Raw genomic sequence first — 17,110 nt, 5'->3', positions numbered from 1 at the left:
AATGGAAAAAAAGAAAAAAGCATCATGCTAAGCAAAATAACCCAGTCAGAGAAAGGTAAATATCATATGATCTAACTCATTTGTGGAATATAATGAACAACATAAACTGATGCACAAAAATCAAGCCAGAGGGGGAAATATATATTAGAATATAATAGAAGTAATCCTGTTATTTGCAAATTTTTAATATTTCCTACAACTTTTGTGATATCATACTATGTTAGTACAATTTTGGTAATATTATTATACTTAAAATCCTCTTATTCTTGAAATGTTAATGTTTATTGCATGTAATATTACATGTAAGATCATTTTTCTTGAATAATTGGTGTTTATTGCATGTAGCATTATCATATTTAAAATCATTTTTCTTGATATGTTGTTGCATGTAACATTATCATATTTAAGATCATTTTTCTTGAAATATTAAGGTTTATTACATGTAACATTATTATATTTAAAATCATTTTTCTTGAAATAAAAAAATGAAAAAAATGTTGGTACATATAACTTAAAAATGTACAGAAATACCTGATAGCCTAAATGTACACAATAGGTACAATGGATTATTAACCCTAAATGAAAATACAAAAACATTATTGACTGTTCAAAGATATAGGAGGAAAAAATAAAAAAGAAGATGGCTAGCAGTGATGGTATGTATTTAATACGACTAAGCGTACACTTAACAATGGATAAGCTATAACTTAATATCTTATATAAATTTATTTAATACAATCAAATAAGTTGAAAAAAAATAGAATACTTCTGGCTCTGGCCCAGCTGCTCAGTTGATTGGAGCATCATCCCATATACCATAAAAATTTAGGTATCAGCCCTGACTGGTTTGGCTCAGTGGATAGAGCGTCGGCCTGCGGACTGAAGGGTCTCAGGTTCGATTCCAGTCAAGGGCATGTACCTTGGTTGCGGGCACATCCCCAGTAGGAGGTGCGCAGGAGGCAGCTGATCGATGTTTCTGACTCTCTATCTCTCTCCCTTCCTCTCTGTAAAAAATCAATAAAATATATTTTAAAAAACAAATTAGGGTTGGAATGTCTGTCAGGGCACATACCCAGGTTGGAAGTTTGTTTCCTGCCTGGGGTGCGTGTGGGAGGCAAACAATCAATGTTTCTCTCCCACATCCATTTTTCTTTCCTCTCTCTAAAATCAATAAAACATATTCCTGGGCCTGGCCAATAATGCTCAGTGGTTGAGCTTCGGCCCATGAACCAAGAAGTCACAAGTGAGATTTCTCATCACGGCATATGCACAGGTTGCAAGCTCAATCCACAGTAGGGGACATACAGGAGGCAGCCATTGATGTTTCTCTCTCAATGAAGTTTCTTTCTCTCTATCCCTCTCCCTTCTTCTCTCTAAAAAATTAATAAAAATATATTTTAGCCCATATATTTGGCTCTGTGGATAGAGGCCTGTGGACTGAAAGGTCTCAAATGATTCTCTCTCATCACTAATGTTTCTATCTCTCCCTCTCCCCTCCTCTCTAAAATCAATAAAAATATATATTTAAAAAATATATATATAGTTTAAACAAAAACACACTCTCAAGTGAGGTTTTAAAAAAACTGAAATACTTCTTTATTGTAAGAGACACATTTAGGAAGTGAAAAGACAGCCCCCAGAATGAGAGAAAATATTTGCAACTCATATCTGATAGGAACTAGTAACCAGCAAATATTAATGAGTTTTATAACTCAACAAGAAAAGGACACCCCGTTTTATAAGGGCAAAGGATGTGAATAGAAATTTTTACAAAGAAGATAAAAATGACCAAAAAGAATATGAAAATGTGTGTTACATCATTTTTATGGAATTGCAGATCAAAACTACAATGAGATACCACTTCATGTTCACTAGAATGGCTATAATAAAAAAAGTAGACAATAACAAATGTCAGTGATGATCAGGAGAAATTGGAAGCCTCACTCATTGCTGGCAGGAATGTGAGATTGTGCAGCTTCTTTGGAAATAGTTGAGCAGTTCCTCAAGAGGATAAACATAGAGTTCTCACATGACCAAACAATTCCACTCTTAAGTATCTACCCAGGAGGAATGAAGACATATGTCCATGCAAAAACTTGTACTCAAATGCCCATAGCACTAGTATTCATAACAGTTCCAAAGTAGAAACAACCAAAACATTCATCAACATATCAATCTAAAAATAAAATGTGGTATGTCCACACAAAATGGACATTATTTAGTCAAAAGGAAAGGAAGTATTGACTCAATCTACCACATGACTAAACTTTGAAAACATTATGCTAGGTGAAATATGCCATTCATAGAAGATTACAACATGTAGGATTCCACTGCTATGAAGTGTCCAGAATAGACACAATCATTGAGCTAGAAAGTAGAGTAGTGGTAGCCATGAGCTGATGAGAGAGGTAAATAGGAGTGACCGCTAATAGATACTAGAGTTTTCCTTGGGGGTGAGAAAATTGATTTGATGACAGTTGCATAATTTTCTGAACACACTACAAACCACTGCCATGTACACTTGAAATAATGAATGTTATGGTATGTGAATTATATCTCAATAAAGGTGTGATAAAAGGCAAATAAAATAAAATTACATAATTCTGTGATGCATGTTTAGGAAGCAAATGGAGAAAGAAAAGTGACAAAGTAGATACCATAAAAGAAAGGGGTCATGAGTACTTGACAATGGCACATGGGTGACTTCTATGGAGCTAAAACTGTTGATTACTTGATCAGAGTTGTACTTACACAGCCTCCCCCTCTGTCTCTCTCTCCAATATTCATAAGATAAAATTAACGCTCCTTACCATTTCTAAGTGTATAGTTCAGTGGCATTAAGTACATTTACATTGTTGTGCAACCATCATCAACATCCACTTCCAGAACTTTTTCATCATCTCAAACTGAAACTGTCTTCATTAACCAGTCCTATTACTTATTTCCCAGCTCCTGTAACCTCCACTTCACTTTCTATCTCTATGAACTTGATTACTTGAGGAACCTCTATAAATTAAGTCATAACATATGTGTCCTTTTGTGTGAGACTGAGCTGTTCTCTTTTCAAACGATTTACTGAAAAATATATTTGTTTTATTCACATTTTGTGACTGTGCTATGATTCAAAATTTAAATTTCAGAAAAGAAAAAAGTAGTGGTGCAAACTGGAACAGAATGTATATATATTCCTGAAGAGTTTCAGTATGAAACAGAGGAGATACAGGATGTCAACTGGAGAGTGATGTGGGCTAAGAGTGATGGTTTGCATATAGTAAGATGGGATATAATGGATAGACAGGTATTTTATATATAAGAGACAGAAGGGACAGTTGGAAAAGTGAAGTCCATGAGAAATTGAAAGGGAAATAGACCCCACACACAAGTAGGAGGATTGGCCTTAGATTGGAATATGGATAATTTATCCACCAGAGTTGGAGGAAAATTTAGATACAGGCGACTCAAGTGGTGTCTCCATGTGAAAATACTTTGATTGCTTTTATTTTTCTCAGTGAAATATGAGGCACAAAGACATTAGGGAACTGAACTGACCAGCAAAATGTAGGAAGAGGGAGGAACATTTTGAGGTCAGGAATATGCCATTCCTCAGAATAGTTGTGGGTTTTTCTAGAGATACTTTGATTCTTTCAGGGCAGGCATGACACAAGCACAACAAATAACATATAACAGATGAGACATGACAGCACTCTTACCTGGGAGTCATTTATTCTTTCAATAAGTTACTCTAATTCCTCTACTCTTTTTAAAAAATGTTTCTACTGATTTTTGAGAAGAGATGAAAGAAGAGGGAGATAGAAACAACTGAGAGAGAAACATCAACATCGATGGGTTGCCTCCAGCATGATCCCTGCTGAAGACCAAGCCAAAAACCTACGTATGTGCCCTGATATAGAATCCAACCAGTGACCTCCTGTTACATACATCACTGCTCAACCACTGAGCCACAGTGGCCGGGTAGTTCATCCTTTCAAATAAGGATGAAAACAGAAGTGGGCACTGGATACATGTAGGTCATTTTCTAACACAGGGAAGACTTTTGGGCTACCTAATCTTCAGCTGATATAACTTTAGGGTACCAAAATATTCAAGCCAGTGGTTCTCAAACTTTTTAAACAGGGGGCCAGTTCACTGTCCCTCAGACCGTTGGAGGGCCGGACTATAGTTTTAAAAAAAACTATGAACAACTTCCTATGCACACTGCATATATCTTATTTTGAAGTAAAAAAAAACAAAACGGGAACAAATACAGTATTTGTATTTGCATGTGGCCCGCGGGCCGTAGTTTGAGGACCCCTGATCCAAGCCATCCAGAGAAGGCAGTGGACCTAGAGTTACCAGCAATTGTACCCAGGAAAATCACACATATGCGAAGACAGCTCTGTTGGCAACTCCCATACACATTTATTGGCAGTGTTATAAATAAACTCAAGAAACGGAATTTTGATAATTATAAAAAATGGGAGTCTTGCCCCTTGCCCCATAATCACCAGCCCTTTTGGATATATCCTGGGCACAGGGTAGCCACCCACTTGCCTTATCAGTCTGGCATGAGAGCTGTGCATATCACTATAAAGCCTCATTGAGGAATCAATAAATCCTGAGTATGATGTCCATGTGTTACAGAGCAAGAGTTTTAGAAAAGGGGAAATGGGCAATGGAGTGTGCCCACCAACGATCTCTAAATCCTCTGGTCTGGAACATTAAGAATTGGCCAAGCAACGGACACAGGAGTTGAGGGTGTTCCGTGTGGTACAGTTGAGAAGGCACAGAGGTTTTATTTCCTTCTCAAAGTACAATCTTGCATTGTAGTTTGCAGTCCTTTGTGATTACATCACCATAATATTAAAGGACTATAGCCAAGAATCACAGATGTTAAAGCTGTGGAACGAAGCCACAGAGGACACTATCTGAAGCATAAAAGAGGTCAGAGAGACTAGAAAGGACACAGGCAGAGGTAGGCAGTACTCACCCTTTATGCAGCCAGCAAACACCTGCAGCTAATCCCAGTGCCTAAGGGTCTGCACGTAAAGGAGTGTTTCTGCTCAAGGACACAAGCCCTGCATCAGCCCCTGATTCACTGGGGCCATGTCAGTGGCTGCCTTTGTGGGACTCTGCCTCCTCCTTGCCTTCTCTACAGAAGAACCAAGTGGTTATGTATAAGACTAGCAGAGTGCTTCAGAACTGGGCTGCCCAGATGAAGGGCCTGGTGCTGGTACTGGTGCCAGGATGTCCATGTGTCAGGTTGGGGATTGTGCTGGTGTTGGTACTGACTTTCCTGCCAAGCTTCTGTAGTGACCTGGGATCAGCATATTACTCATCCTATGAGGTAATCCTCCCCAAGGCTCTGACAGTTGAGGGAAGGCAAGAGCCAAGGCAAAAGGCATCTTATGTGATATCTATGCAGGGCCAGAAACAGCTGATTCACCTGAAAGTGAAGACAGACTATTTTATCAAGAACTTTCCAGTCTTCAGCTACCACAATGGCATCCTGGGACAAGAAATGCCTTCCATCTCACATGACTGTCACTATGAAGGCTACATAGAAGGACTCCCGGGTTCTTTCGTTTCTGTCAACACCTGTTCAGGCCTCAGGGGCATCCTGATTAAGGAGGGAAAATCCTATGGCATTGAGCCCATGGGCTCTTCAAGACGGTTTGAACATGTGTTGTACACCATGGCCCATCAAGCACCAGTCTCCTGCAGTGTCACTTCCAAAGACAGCCCAGTGGTGTCCACCAGCCAACAACAAGGGAGCAGGAAGCCTGCCGGTCTACAGGAGCTGTCCTACTTGTGGTCACTCACCAAGTATGTGGAGATGTTTGTTGTGGTCAACAACCAGCGGTTCCAAATGTGGGGCAGTAACGTCAATGAGACGGTCCAGAGAGTGATGCACATCATTGCCCTGGCCAACAGCTTCACTAGGGGAATAAGCACAGAGGTGGTGCTGGCTGGAATGGAGATTTGGACCGAGGGGGACCTCATAGAGGTCCCAGTGGACCTGCAAGTTACACTCGGGAATTTCAACAGCTGGAGACAAGAGAAGCTCCTCCATCGTGTGAAGCATGATGTTGCCCACATGATTGTCGGACAGCATCCTGCACAGGGTATGGGACAGGCATTTCTCAATGGTGCCTGCTCAAGTGGGTTTGCAGCAGCTGTTGAATCCTTCCATCATGAAGATGTCCTGCTGTTTGCAGCGCTCATGGTCCATGAGCTTGGGCACAACTTGGGTATTCGGCACGACCACTCAGCCTGCATTTGTAAAGACAAACCCCTCTGCCTCATGCGTGACAATATCACTAAAGAAAGTGGCTTCAGCAACTGTAGCTCTGAGGACTTCTACCAGTTCCTCCAGGAACACAGAGGGGCCTGCCTATTTAACAACCCTCAGCGGCACATAGGCCGCTTGCATAGGGATTCCTACTGTGGAAACGGTGTGGTGGAGGGTGAGGAGCAGTGTGACTGTGGTTCTGCCTGTTACACTGACCCGTGCTGTGACCAAACATGTAGCCTGAAGGGGAGTGCAGAATGTAGTGATGGACTCTGCTGTTTTGGTTGCCGACTGAAGAATAAGGGATTCATGTGCCGTTCTGCTTTGGGAGAGTGTGACCTCCCAGAGTATTGTGATGGTACCTCTGCAGAGTGCCCCACAGACACCTATAAGCAAGATGGGACGTCGTGCGGTAGACTGCATTATTGTGTTGGGGGTCAATGCAGAAACCCTGATAATCAATGCATGGCTATGTATGGGGACACTGCACGGTCAGCCCCAGAAAACTGTTACATTTCAATGAACAGCAAAGGGGACCGGTTTGGAAACTGTGGCCGTCCCACCTCAGCAATGTCAAGATATGTTAAGTGTTTTGATGATAATATATTTTGTGGGAAAATTATATGTACAAATATTAGACTGGTCCCATCCATCAAACCCCATCACACACTGATCCAGATTCCTTATGAAGGTGACTTCTGCTGGAGCTTGGATGTCTATAACATTACTGATATCCCTGATGAGGGAGATGTGCACTCTGGCACTGCTTGTGCCCCAAACAAAGTCTGCATGAATTACTCCTGCACTGATCATGCTGTGCTCAACTATGACTGCAGACCAGCAGAAATGTGCAATGGGAGAGGAGTCTGTAACAATGTAAGGCACTGCCACTGTGAGGCTGGCTATGCACCCCCTGACTGCACGACTCCAGGAAATGGGGGTAGTGTTGACAGTGGTTCTCCTGGCAAAACAGAGGATGAAAATCCAAGTGAGGATGAAGGAATCAGTTACAGTGTTGATCATGAAAATATTGGCAGAGGTGGTGTGAATACAGATGAAAGCAAAATGAGAAGCCAATTACTGTTCATAATCCCCTTGCTTATTTTAGCAATACTTCTTATTCCTTTTTTTTACCTCTGCATTGTTTGTTTTCTCTTATCATTTCTCTGTGGTCTAGTTATTGGTGTTGGTTTTAAAGCTGGAATGGCTTTAACACAGCGCTCAAAAGAGGCCCCAGAAGAAAGTGAAGAATCAGTGACACAAAAGAGGAAAAAGGCATTAAGTGAGGAAAACCCAAAGGAAGAAAATGATTAGTGTTAGGAAGAAGTCTTCTATAGCAAGTACTTCATACACTTGGTAGAAGGAGGCTCAGTAGAGGAAATGTGAAGTGGGCATTGGCAGTAGAAGTGGCTCTTATCAGGGTTGTAAAGACTATAGAAGTGTACAACGTAAAGGAGGGATTTTGTTCTGTCTTTTACTAATTAATTATATATGCTTATGTAAAAGCACTTATAAAACATTTTACTGTATTTTCCATTTCATGAAACCATTTAAATAAACTTTTCTCATGGATCATTCTCATCAATTTCTTATCTTAGTTGGGACAATTTCTTAATTACCAGTTTTTCACAGAATGCCACCTTCCATCCTCTTTGTTTGACATATATATCTGTGCCAGGTTTTTTCATCCCAATCACAACTACACATTATATTAGGAAGGTTGTTAATTCATTTGTTGTTCTATTTGAACTGGAGGAGTATACTCATGAAATAAAAAGATTTTAAATTAAAAAGTAAGTAACAGTGTTCACATAAGGCATCATTTAGGTTTTCTGGGGCCTATAAACCTTAGATTTGGGACTCTCTAGAAGGGCTCTATCTGATCCAGGTTGGTGTGATCACCCTGTGTCTGCTGAGTACATGGGAAAGAGTAAGCAACCTAGGCAAGTGGCAAGCTTGTCCAGTGCTAAGTCTGGTTGGAAATATTCCTTTTTCCTATTTCTACTTTTCTTATTATATTTATTTCTCATTCGCATTATTAAATTAATATTGCCTGACAATCCAAAGGGACAGAGCAATGGAGTGTTGTTAATTATCTGTAGGAGAGCACAAAGCATGTAAAATAATAACATTATCAACTCTGTGGAAGACATAATTCTAAACACTTTACAGTCATTGTCTTTTTAAAAATATTCTTGTTTTATTGATTTCAGAGAGGAAGGGAGACATAGAAACATCAATGATGAGAAAATATTTGATCAGCTGCCTCTTGCACATCCCTTATTGGGGATCCCAGAAATCTGCCCTTGACCAGAATCGAACCTGGGACCCTTCAGTCCACAGGTTGATGCTCTATCTACTAAGCCAAACCAGCTATAGCATTCATTGTCTTAATTTAACCCTCCCATTCATGCTATTAGACCATCTTCTTCCACACGAGGAAACAAAGACAGAGTTTTACTCTAGAGCAGTTCTCAACCTGTGGGTCGCGACCCCTTTGGCGGTTGAATGACCCTTTCACAGGGGTCGCCTAAGACCATCCTGCATATCAGATATTTACATTACGATTCATAACAGTAGCAACATTACAGTTATGAAGTAGCAACGAAAATCATTTTCTGGTTGGGTCACAACATGAGGAACTGTATTTAAAGGGTTTGGCTCAATGGATAGAGCGTCGGCCTGCGGACTGAAGGGTCCCAGGTTCGATTCCGATCAAGGGCATGTACCTTGGTTGCGGGCACATCCCCCGTAAGGGGCGTGCAGGAGGCAGCTGATCGATTTCTCTCATTGATGTTTCTAACTCTCTATCCCTCTCCCTTCTTCTCTGTAAAAAATCAATAAAATATATTTAAAAAAAAAATAAAAAAAATAAAGGGCCAGAAGGTTGAGAACCACTGTTCTAGAGCAAGCATGTCAAACTCACGGCCTACGCTGCATGGCACGCAATGAGTATTTTTGTGGCCCAGCCTATATAATGGTATGTAAGGAACATCTTAATAAAAATTTGTAACTTAATTTTTACAATATCCTATTGTACATAATTATTAATAACGATTTACAATGTTTGTTAATGACTGATTACTATAATCGTGTTGCATTCATTTCCCTTATGCACCTTATTCACAGGTGCGCCATTTCTCTCCACTAATACTAGCAGCGAATATTTTAGCAGCCGACTGTCAGGTAATTAGTCTTGTACTGACTTGTTTGGTGTGCACAACAGGAAATATTTCACTTTCGGAGAACAAGAAAAATAGGTTTATTTGGATTATTAGTTTGTGCAGTTAGTTATTCAGTGTCTGGTAAGTTAATGTTCAAGAAAAATATTAATTTTTTTATTAAAATGTTCTATTATTTTATGTTAATGATTACTCATTTATTTCAGCCCTTTGTATTCAGCATGTCTCTATAGAAATAAACATACATTTCTATGAAAATTGAACCTTCTGTTTTTTTGCAGCCCACATAAACTTAAACCTTGTATATTTGGCCCGTGTTAGCCTTTGAGTTTGACATGCTTGCTCTAGAGCTAGTAAAAGGTGGAACCTGCATCCCACTCAGCTATGACTGAATGTACCTTCTCCACTTCCTCATGAGCCTTTTCCTTCAGTAAAAAAAAAAAAAGAAAAAAGTGACCAGGAAGACAATTGACATGTCCTTACTTGCCCAGAACATGGCTTTTCCCTCATTGACTCTAATGAAACAAAAGCCTTAGAAATGGATGCTGCTCTCTATTATGAACCTACCGCACTGTGTCATTATCAGTCAAAGTGTCCTTTCCCCATTCCATTCTGACATCATGGAGGGGCAGGTTTGTATCTTGTTCAGCTCTGAGGCCCTGCTGATTTTAAGTGCCCAGTAAATCTTGACCAAGGGAAGGATTTAACCAGAGCCAACCTTAGGATAGGATGCAATTCTGCTAAAGTTTTATATTAAGAGATTAATTATTATTAATTATTAAATTATTTAAAAGAGAACATCAGAGGTGGATTAATGACTGACCAAGTTTTGCAACCTCAAGCCTGTTTCATTGTTATAATCCAATTGGGCTCTCTCACATCCTTACTGACATACCCCAGGCACTAGTTTTGTCCCCACAGTCTGGAGTTCAGGTACTTCCATTGCTTTCCCGTTATCTGGAGTAGACAATGGAAACTTGCTGTGGCATTAATGTCCTATGACAATTGGGTGGTCCTGCAATTTTCCACATGGCTAATCCTTGGAAACATTATGCTAGGTGAAATTTGCCAGCACAGAAGACTACTACATGTAGGATTCCATTGCTATGAAGTGTCCAGAATAGACACAATCATTGAGCTAGAGAGTAGAGTAGTGGTAGCCATGAGCTACAGGGAGGAGAGAATGGGGAGTGACTGCTAATAGATACTGGAGTTTGCTTGGGGGTGAGAAAATTGATTTGGTGACAGTGGCATAAATTTCTGAATATACTACAAACCTCTGGTGTGTATACTTTAAAGGGTAAATGTCACGCTATGTGAATTATATCTCAACGAAGCTGTGATTAAAAGGCAAGTAAAATAAAATTACAGAATTCTGCGAAGCATGTTTAGGAAGCAAATTGAGAAAGAAAAGTGACAAAGTAGATACCATAAAAGAAAGAGTGATGATAACCTCTGAAGCAGGAGGACTTGTGATTGGTAAAGGCACATGGGTAACTTCAATGGAGCTAAAACTATTGATTACATGATCAGAGTTGTACTTACACAGCTTTCTCTCTCCTCTCTTGCTCTCTCCAATATTCATAAAATTAACCCTCTTCACCATTTCTAAGTGTACAGCTCAGTGGCATTAAGTACATTTACATTGTTGTGCAACCAATATCAACATCCACTTTCAGAACTTTTTCATCATCTCAAACTGAAAGTCTTCATTAACCAGTCCTATTACATTTTTCCCAGCTCCTATAACCCCCACTTCACTTTCTGTGTCTATGAACTTGACTACTTGAGGAACCTCATATAATTTAAATCATAACACGTGTCCTTTTGTGTGTGACTGTTCTCTTTCAAATAATTTACTGAAAAAATATATTTATGTTTTATTCACATTTTGTCACTGTGCTATGATATACAATTTAAATTTCAGAAACGAGAAAATTAGTGGTGCAAACTGGAACAGAATGTATATATGTATATTTCCAAAGATTGTCATTATGTATAAAACAGAGATTTTAGATGGTGACTGGAGAGTGACGTGGGCTGAGAGCGATGGTTTGATAAAGAAGAAACATTACTGCATATAATGAGATTGGATCCAGCTGTTGAAATTCCCGAGTGTAACTTGCAGGTCCACCTCTATGAAGTCCCTCTTGTTCCAAATCTCCATTCTAGCCAGCACCACCTCTGTGTTTATTCCCCTAGTGAAGCTGTTGGCCAGGGCAATGATGTCTATCACTCTCTGGACCGTCTCATTGACGTTACTGCCCCACATTTGGAACCGCTGGTTGTTGACCACAACAAATCTCCACATACTTGGTGAGTGACCACAAGTAGGACAGCTCCTGTAGACCGCCAGGCTTCCTGCTCCCTTTCTAACAGTCTGGCCTGAGAGATGTGTTTAACAACATAAAGCCTCACTGAGGGATCAAGAACATCTTGAGTACGACGCCCATGTGTTACAGAGTAAGTTTTAGAAGAGGGGAAATGGGCAATGGAGTGTGCCCACCAATGATCTTCAAGCCCCTGGTCTAGAACATGAGGAGTTGGCCAAGCAACTGACACAGGAGGAGTGGTGTGTGTGTTGGGGGGGAGGGGGTGTTCCGTGTGGCACAGTTGAAGAAGGCCCGGAGGTTTGGTTTCCTCTCTCAGGGTACAATCTCGCAATTTAGATTCTGCAGTTCTTTTTTATTACATCACAACAATATAAAAAGGACTGAAGCCTAGGATCACTGAAGCTAATGCTGTGGAAGGAAGCCACAGAGAAGACAATATCCGGAGGATAACAGCGAGATCAGAGAGAATAGAAAGGACACAGTCGGAGGCAGGCAGTTGCTATCAGGAGGCAGGACATATCCTTTATGCAGCCATCATAAACCTGGACCTAATCCCAGTGCCTAACAGTCTGCATGTCAAGGAGCACTTCTGCTCAAGGCCACAGGCCCTGCATCACCCACTGATTCACTGGGGCCATGTAGGTGGCCACCTTTGTGAGGGACTCTGTCTCCTTGCCTTCTTACAGAAGAACAAAGAGGTTATGTATGAGGCTAACAGAATGTTTCAGACCTGGGCTGCCCAGATGAAGGGCCTGGTGCTGGTACTGGTGCCAGGATGTTCATGTGTCAGGTTGGGGATTGTGCTGGTGTTGGTACTGACTTTCCTGCCAAGTTTGTGCAGTGACCTGGGATCAGCATATTACTCATCCTATGAGACAGTCATCCCCAAGGCTCTGACAGTTGAGGGAAGACAAAACCCAGGGGAAGAGGCATCTTATGTGATATCTATGCAGGGCCAGAAACAGCTGATTCATCTGAAAGTGAAGACAGACTATTTTATCAAGAACTTTCCAGTCTTCAGCTACCACAATGGCACCCTGGGACAAGAAATGCCTTCCATCTCACATGACTGTCACTATGAAGGCTACATAGAAGGACTCCCGGGTTCTTTCGTTTCTGTCAACACCTGTTCAGGCCTCAGGGGCATCCTGATTAAGGAGGGAAAATCCTATGGCATTGAGCCCATGGGCTCTTCAAGACGGTTTGAACATGTGTTGTACACCATGGCTCATCAAGCACCAGTCTCCTGCAGTGTCACTTCCAAAGACAGCCCAGTGGTGTCCACCAGCAGACAACAAGGGAGCAGGAAGCCTGCCGGTCTACAGGAGCTGTCCTACTTGTGGTCACTCACCAAGTATGTGGAGATGTTTGTTGTGGTCAACAACCAGCGGTTCCAAATGTGGGGCAGTAACGTCAATGAGACGGTCCAGAGAGTGATGCACATCATTGCCCTGGCCAACAGCTTCACTAGGGGAATAAACACAGAGGTGGTGCTGGCTGGAATGGAGATTTGGACCGAGGGGGACCTCATAGAGGTCCCAGTGGACCTGCAAGTTACACTCGGGAATTTCAACAGCTGGAGACAAGAGAAGCTCCTCCATCGTGTGAAGCATGATGTTGCCCACATGATTGTCGGACAGCATCCTGCACAAGGTATGGGACAGGCATTTCTCAATGGTGCCTGCTCAAGTGGGTTTGCAGCAGCTGTTGAATCCTTCCATCATGAAGATGTCCTGCTGTTTGCAGCGCTCATGGTCCATGAGCTTGGGCACAACTTGGGTATTCGGCACGACCACTCAGCCTGCATTTGTAAAGACAAACCCCTCTGCCTCATGCGTGACAATATCACTAAAGAAAGTGGCTTCAGCAACTGTAGCTCTGAGGACTTCTACCAGTTCCTCCAGGAACACAGAGGGGCCTGCCTATTTAACAACCCTCAGCGGCACAAAGGCCGCTTGCGTAGGGATTCCTACTGTGGAAACGGTGTGGTGGAGGGTGAGGAGCAGTGTGACTGTGGTTCTGCCTGTTACACTGACCCGTGCTGTGACCAAACATGTAGCCTGAAGGGGAGTGCAGAATGTAGTGATGGACTCTGCTGTTTTGGTTGCCGACTGAAGAATAAGGGATTCATGTGCCGTTCTGCTTTGGGAGAGTGTGACCTCCCAGAGTATTGTGATGGTACCTCTGCAGAGTGCCCCACAGACACCTATAAGCAAGATGGGACGTCGTGTGGTAGACTGCACTACTGTGTTGGGGGTCAATGCAGGAACCCTGATAATCAATGCATGGCTATGTATGGGTACACTCCATGGTCTGCTCCAGAAAACTGTTACATTTCAATGAACAGCAAAGGGGACCGGTTTGGAAACTGTGGCTGTCCCACCTCGGCAATGTCAAGATTTGTTAAGTGTTTTGATGATAATATATTTTGTGGAAAAATTATATGTACAAATATTAGGTGGGTCCCATCCATCAAACCCCATCACACACTGATCCAGATTCCTTATGAAGATAACTTCTGCTGGAGCTTGGATGTCTATAACATTACTGATATCCCTGATGAGGGGGATGTGTACTCTGGCAATGCTTGTGCCCCAAACAAAGTCTGCATGAATTACTCCTGCACAGATCATACTGTGCTCAACTATGACTGCAGACCAGCAGAAATGTGCAATGGGAGAGGAGTCTGTAACAATGTAAGGCACTGCCACTGTGAGGCTGGCTATGCACCCCCTGACTGCAGAACTCCAGGAAATGGGGGTAGTGTGGACAGTGGTTCTCCTGGCAAAACAGAGGATGAAAATCTACGTGACTATGAAAGGAAAAGTCATAGTGTTGCTCATGGTAGTTTTGGCAGAGGAGAGAATAGAGATGAAAGCAAAACCATAGGACAGTTAGTGTACGTATTCCCCTTGTTTCTTTTAGCAATATTTTTATGTCTTATTATAGGTGCCAGTCTTGGGGCTGGAAATGATTTTTCACAGTGCTCACAAGAGGCCCCAGAAGAAAGTGAAGAAGCAGTTGCACAAGAAGAGGAGAAAGTAATAGGAGAGCAAACCCCAAAGACAGAGAATGAGTAGTGATAGGGACAAGTCTTCTATAACAAACATTTCATACACTTGGTCAGAAGGGGGCTCAGTAGAACAAATCTGAAACAAAGTTGAGAGTGGCAGTGGCTCTGATTGGGACTCTAAAGACTATAAAAATATACTAACGTCGGGGGAGGAATTTTATCCTTCTGTCTTTTAGTAATTAATTATATATGCATTTGAAAAAGCACTTATAAAACATTTTACATTTTCACATTTTATGAAACCATTTAAATAAACTTTTCTTATGAATAATTCCTATCAATGTATTGTCATTAGTAGAGCCAATTTTTGAGTTGCCAGTTTTTCAGAGAATGCTACCTTCCATCCTCTTCGTTTGACATATATATCTGTGCCAGGTTTTTCATCCCAATCACAACTTCACATTATATTAGGGAGGTTGTTTGATTTGTTGTTCTATTTGAACTGGAGACGTATACTCATGAAATAAATTGATTTTAAATTAAAATGTAAACAACAGTGTTCACATAAGGCATCAGTTAGGCTTTCTGTGGCCTATAAACCTTAGATTTGGGACTCTCTGGAAGGGCTCTATCTGATCCAGGTTGGTGTGATCACCCTGTGTCTGAGTACATGTGAGAGAGTAAGCAACTTAGGCAAGAGGCAAGCTTGTCCAGTGCTAAGTCTGGTTGGAAGTATTCAGTTTTACTTTTTTCTATTTTTTTCTTCTTTACATCTTATATTTATTTCTTATTTCCATTATTAAGTTATATTATTCCCTACAACCCAAAGGTACAAAGCATTGGAGGGTTGTTGTCTGTGGGAGAGCACAAAGCTTGTAAAATAATAACATTATCAATTCTGTGCAAGACGCTATTCTAAAAACTTTACTAGTATGTTCATTGTCTTAACCCTCCCATTCACTTTTAGACCATCTTCTTCCACATGAGGAAAGAAAGACAAGAGTTTTGCTCTAGAGCTAGTAAAAGGTGGAACCTGCATCCCATCCCAGCTGCCTCATGAGCTTTACCATCAGTAGAAAAAAAAAAAAAAAGATGAAAAGTGACGCCCTGACCGGTTTGGCTCAGTGGCTAGAGCATTGGCCTGAGGACTGAGGGGTCCCAGGTTCGATTCCTGTCAAGGGCATGTACCTTGGTTGCTGGCACATCCCCAGTAGGGGGTGAGCAGGAGGCAGCTAATCGATGTTTCTCTCTCATCGATGTTTCTAACTCTCTATCCTTCTCCCTTCCTCTCTGTAAAAAAATAAATATATTTTTTAAAAAGAAAAAAAAAAAAGTGACCAAGACAACTGACTTGTCCAGAACATGGCTTTTCCCTCATTGACTCTAATGGAACAAAAGCCTTAGAAATGGATGCTGTTCTCTATTATGAACCTATCACACTGTGTAGTCATTATTGGTGAAAGTGTTCTTTCCCCATTCCATTCTGACATCACGGAGTGGCAAGTCTGTATCTTGTTCAGCTCTGAGGGCCCTGCTGATCGTAAGTGCTCAGTAAATGCTGACCAAGGGAAGGATTTAACCAGAGCCAACCTTAGAATAGGATGCAATTTTGCTAAAGTTTTACATTAAAAGGTTACCAATTTTTTTATAAAAAATTTTACATTTTTTAACTTGTCATGTTTACAAACTTAATTTCAGAATAGAATTTTGGTGTTCCATTGGGCAAATTTCTCACTGACGTGTTTTGTCAAAAACAAGATCATACTACCGCACAGAAGGTTTGCAATATGCTGACTCTTTAACATTAATAGTATTCCACTCTGGACATTAAGATTTACATTTTTTTGAACTATGGAAGAATTTCTAAGAAAGATCCAATACCACTTTTGTTATTTAATTAATTATGGAAGTCCTACATGAGGTTGTGCTAGAGCAGTGGTTCTCAACCTTCCTAATGCCGCAACCCTTTAATACAGTTCCTCATTGGTGACCCCCAATTTCATTGTTACAAATTGAACATAATTAAAGCATAGTGATTAATCACAAAACAATATGTAATTATATATGTGTTTTTCCGATGGTCTTAGGCGACCCCTATGAAAGGGTCATTCAACTCCCAAAGGGGTTGCGACCCACAGGTTGAGAACCGCTGTGCTAGAGTGAAATAAATGAGGATATGGAGTTCTTAAATAAATTTGTAACTGACACTGCCAAGATGTGTCTTCTCATAGTTAAAAAACATGTTTAAATTTATGTAAGAAGAGAACATCAGAGGCAGAATCATGACTGACCA

At 41.0% G+C, this 17,110-nt stretch overlaps 1 protein-coding gene and 1 pseudogene across 1 annotated transcript; both read left to right on the top strand.

Moving 5' to 3' along the window:
- Positions 1-5,103: 5,103 nt before the first annotated feature.
- On the top strand, positions 5,104-7,603 carry LOC132221822 (disintegrin and metalloproteinase domain-containing protein 1a-like; annotated as a pseudogene).
- Positions 7,604-12,440: 4,837 nt separating this feature from the next.
- Positions 12,441-14,884, top strand: LOC132221850 (disintegrin and metalloproteinase domain-containing protein 1a-like). Its single transcript, XM_059676358.1, is given in 3 exon segments — positions 12,441-12,486; positions 12,489-14,630; positions 14,754-14,884. Coding segments are annotated over 3 exon segments (2,319 nt in total).
- The last annotated feature ends 2,226 nt before the right edge of the window (positions 14,885-17,110 follow it).

This window comes from Myotis daubentonii, chromosome 19, assembly GCF_963259705.1.
Source record: "Myotis daubentonii chromosome 19, mMyoDau2.1, whole genome shotgun sequence".
NCBI lineage: Eukaryota > Metazoa > Chordata > Mammalia > Chiroptera > Vespertilionidae > Myotis > Myotis daubentonii.
Note: the sequence above shows the minus strand (reverse complement) of the source record. Positions and strands in the feature narration are given on the sequence as shown.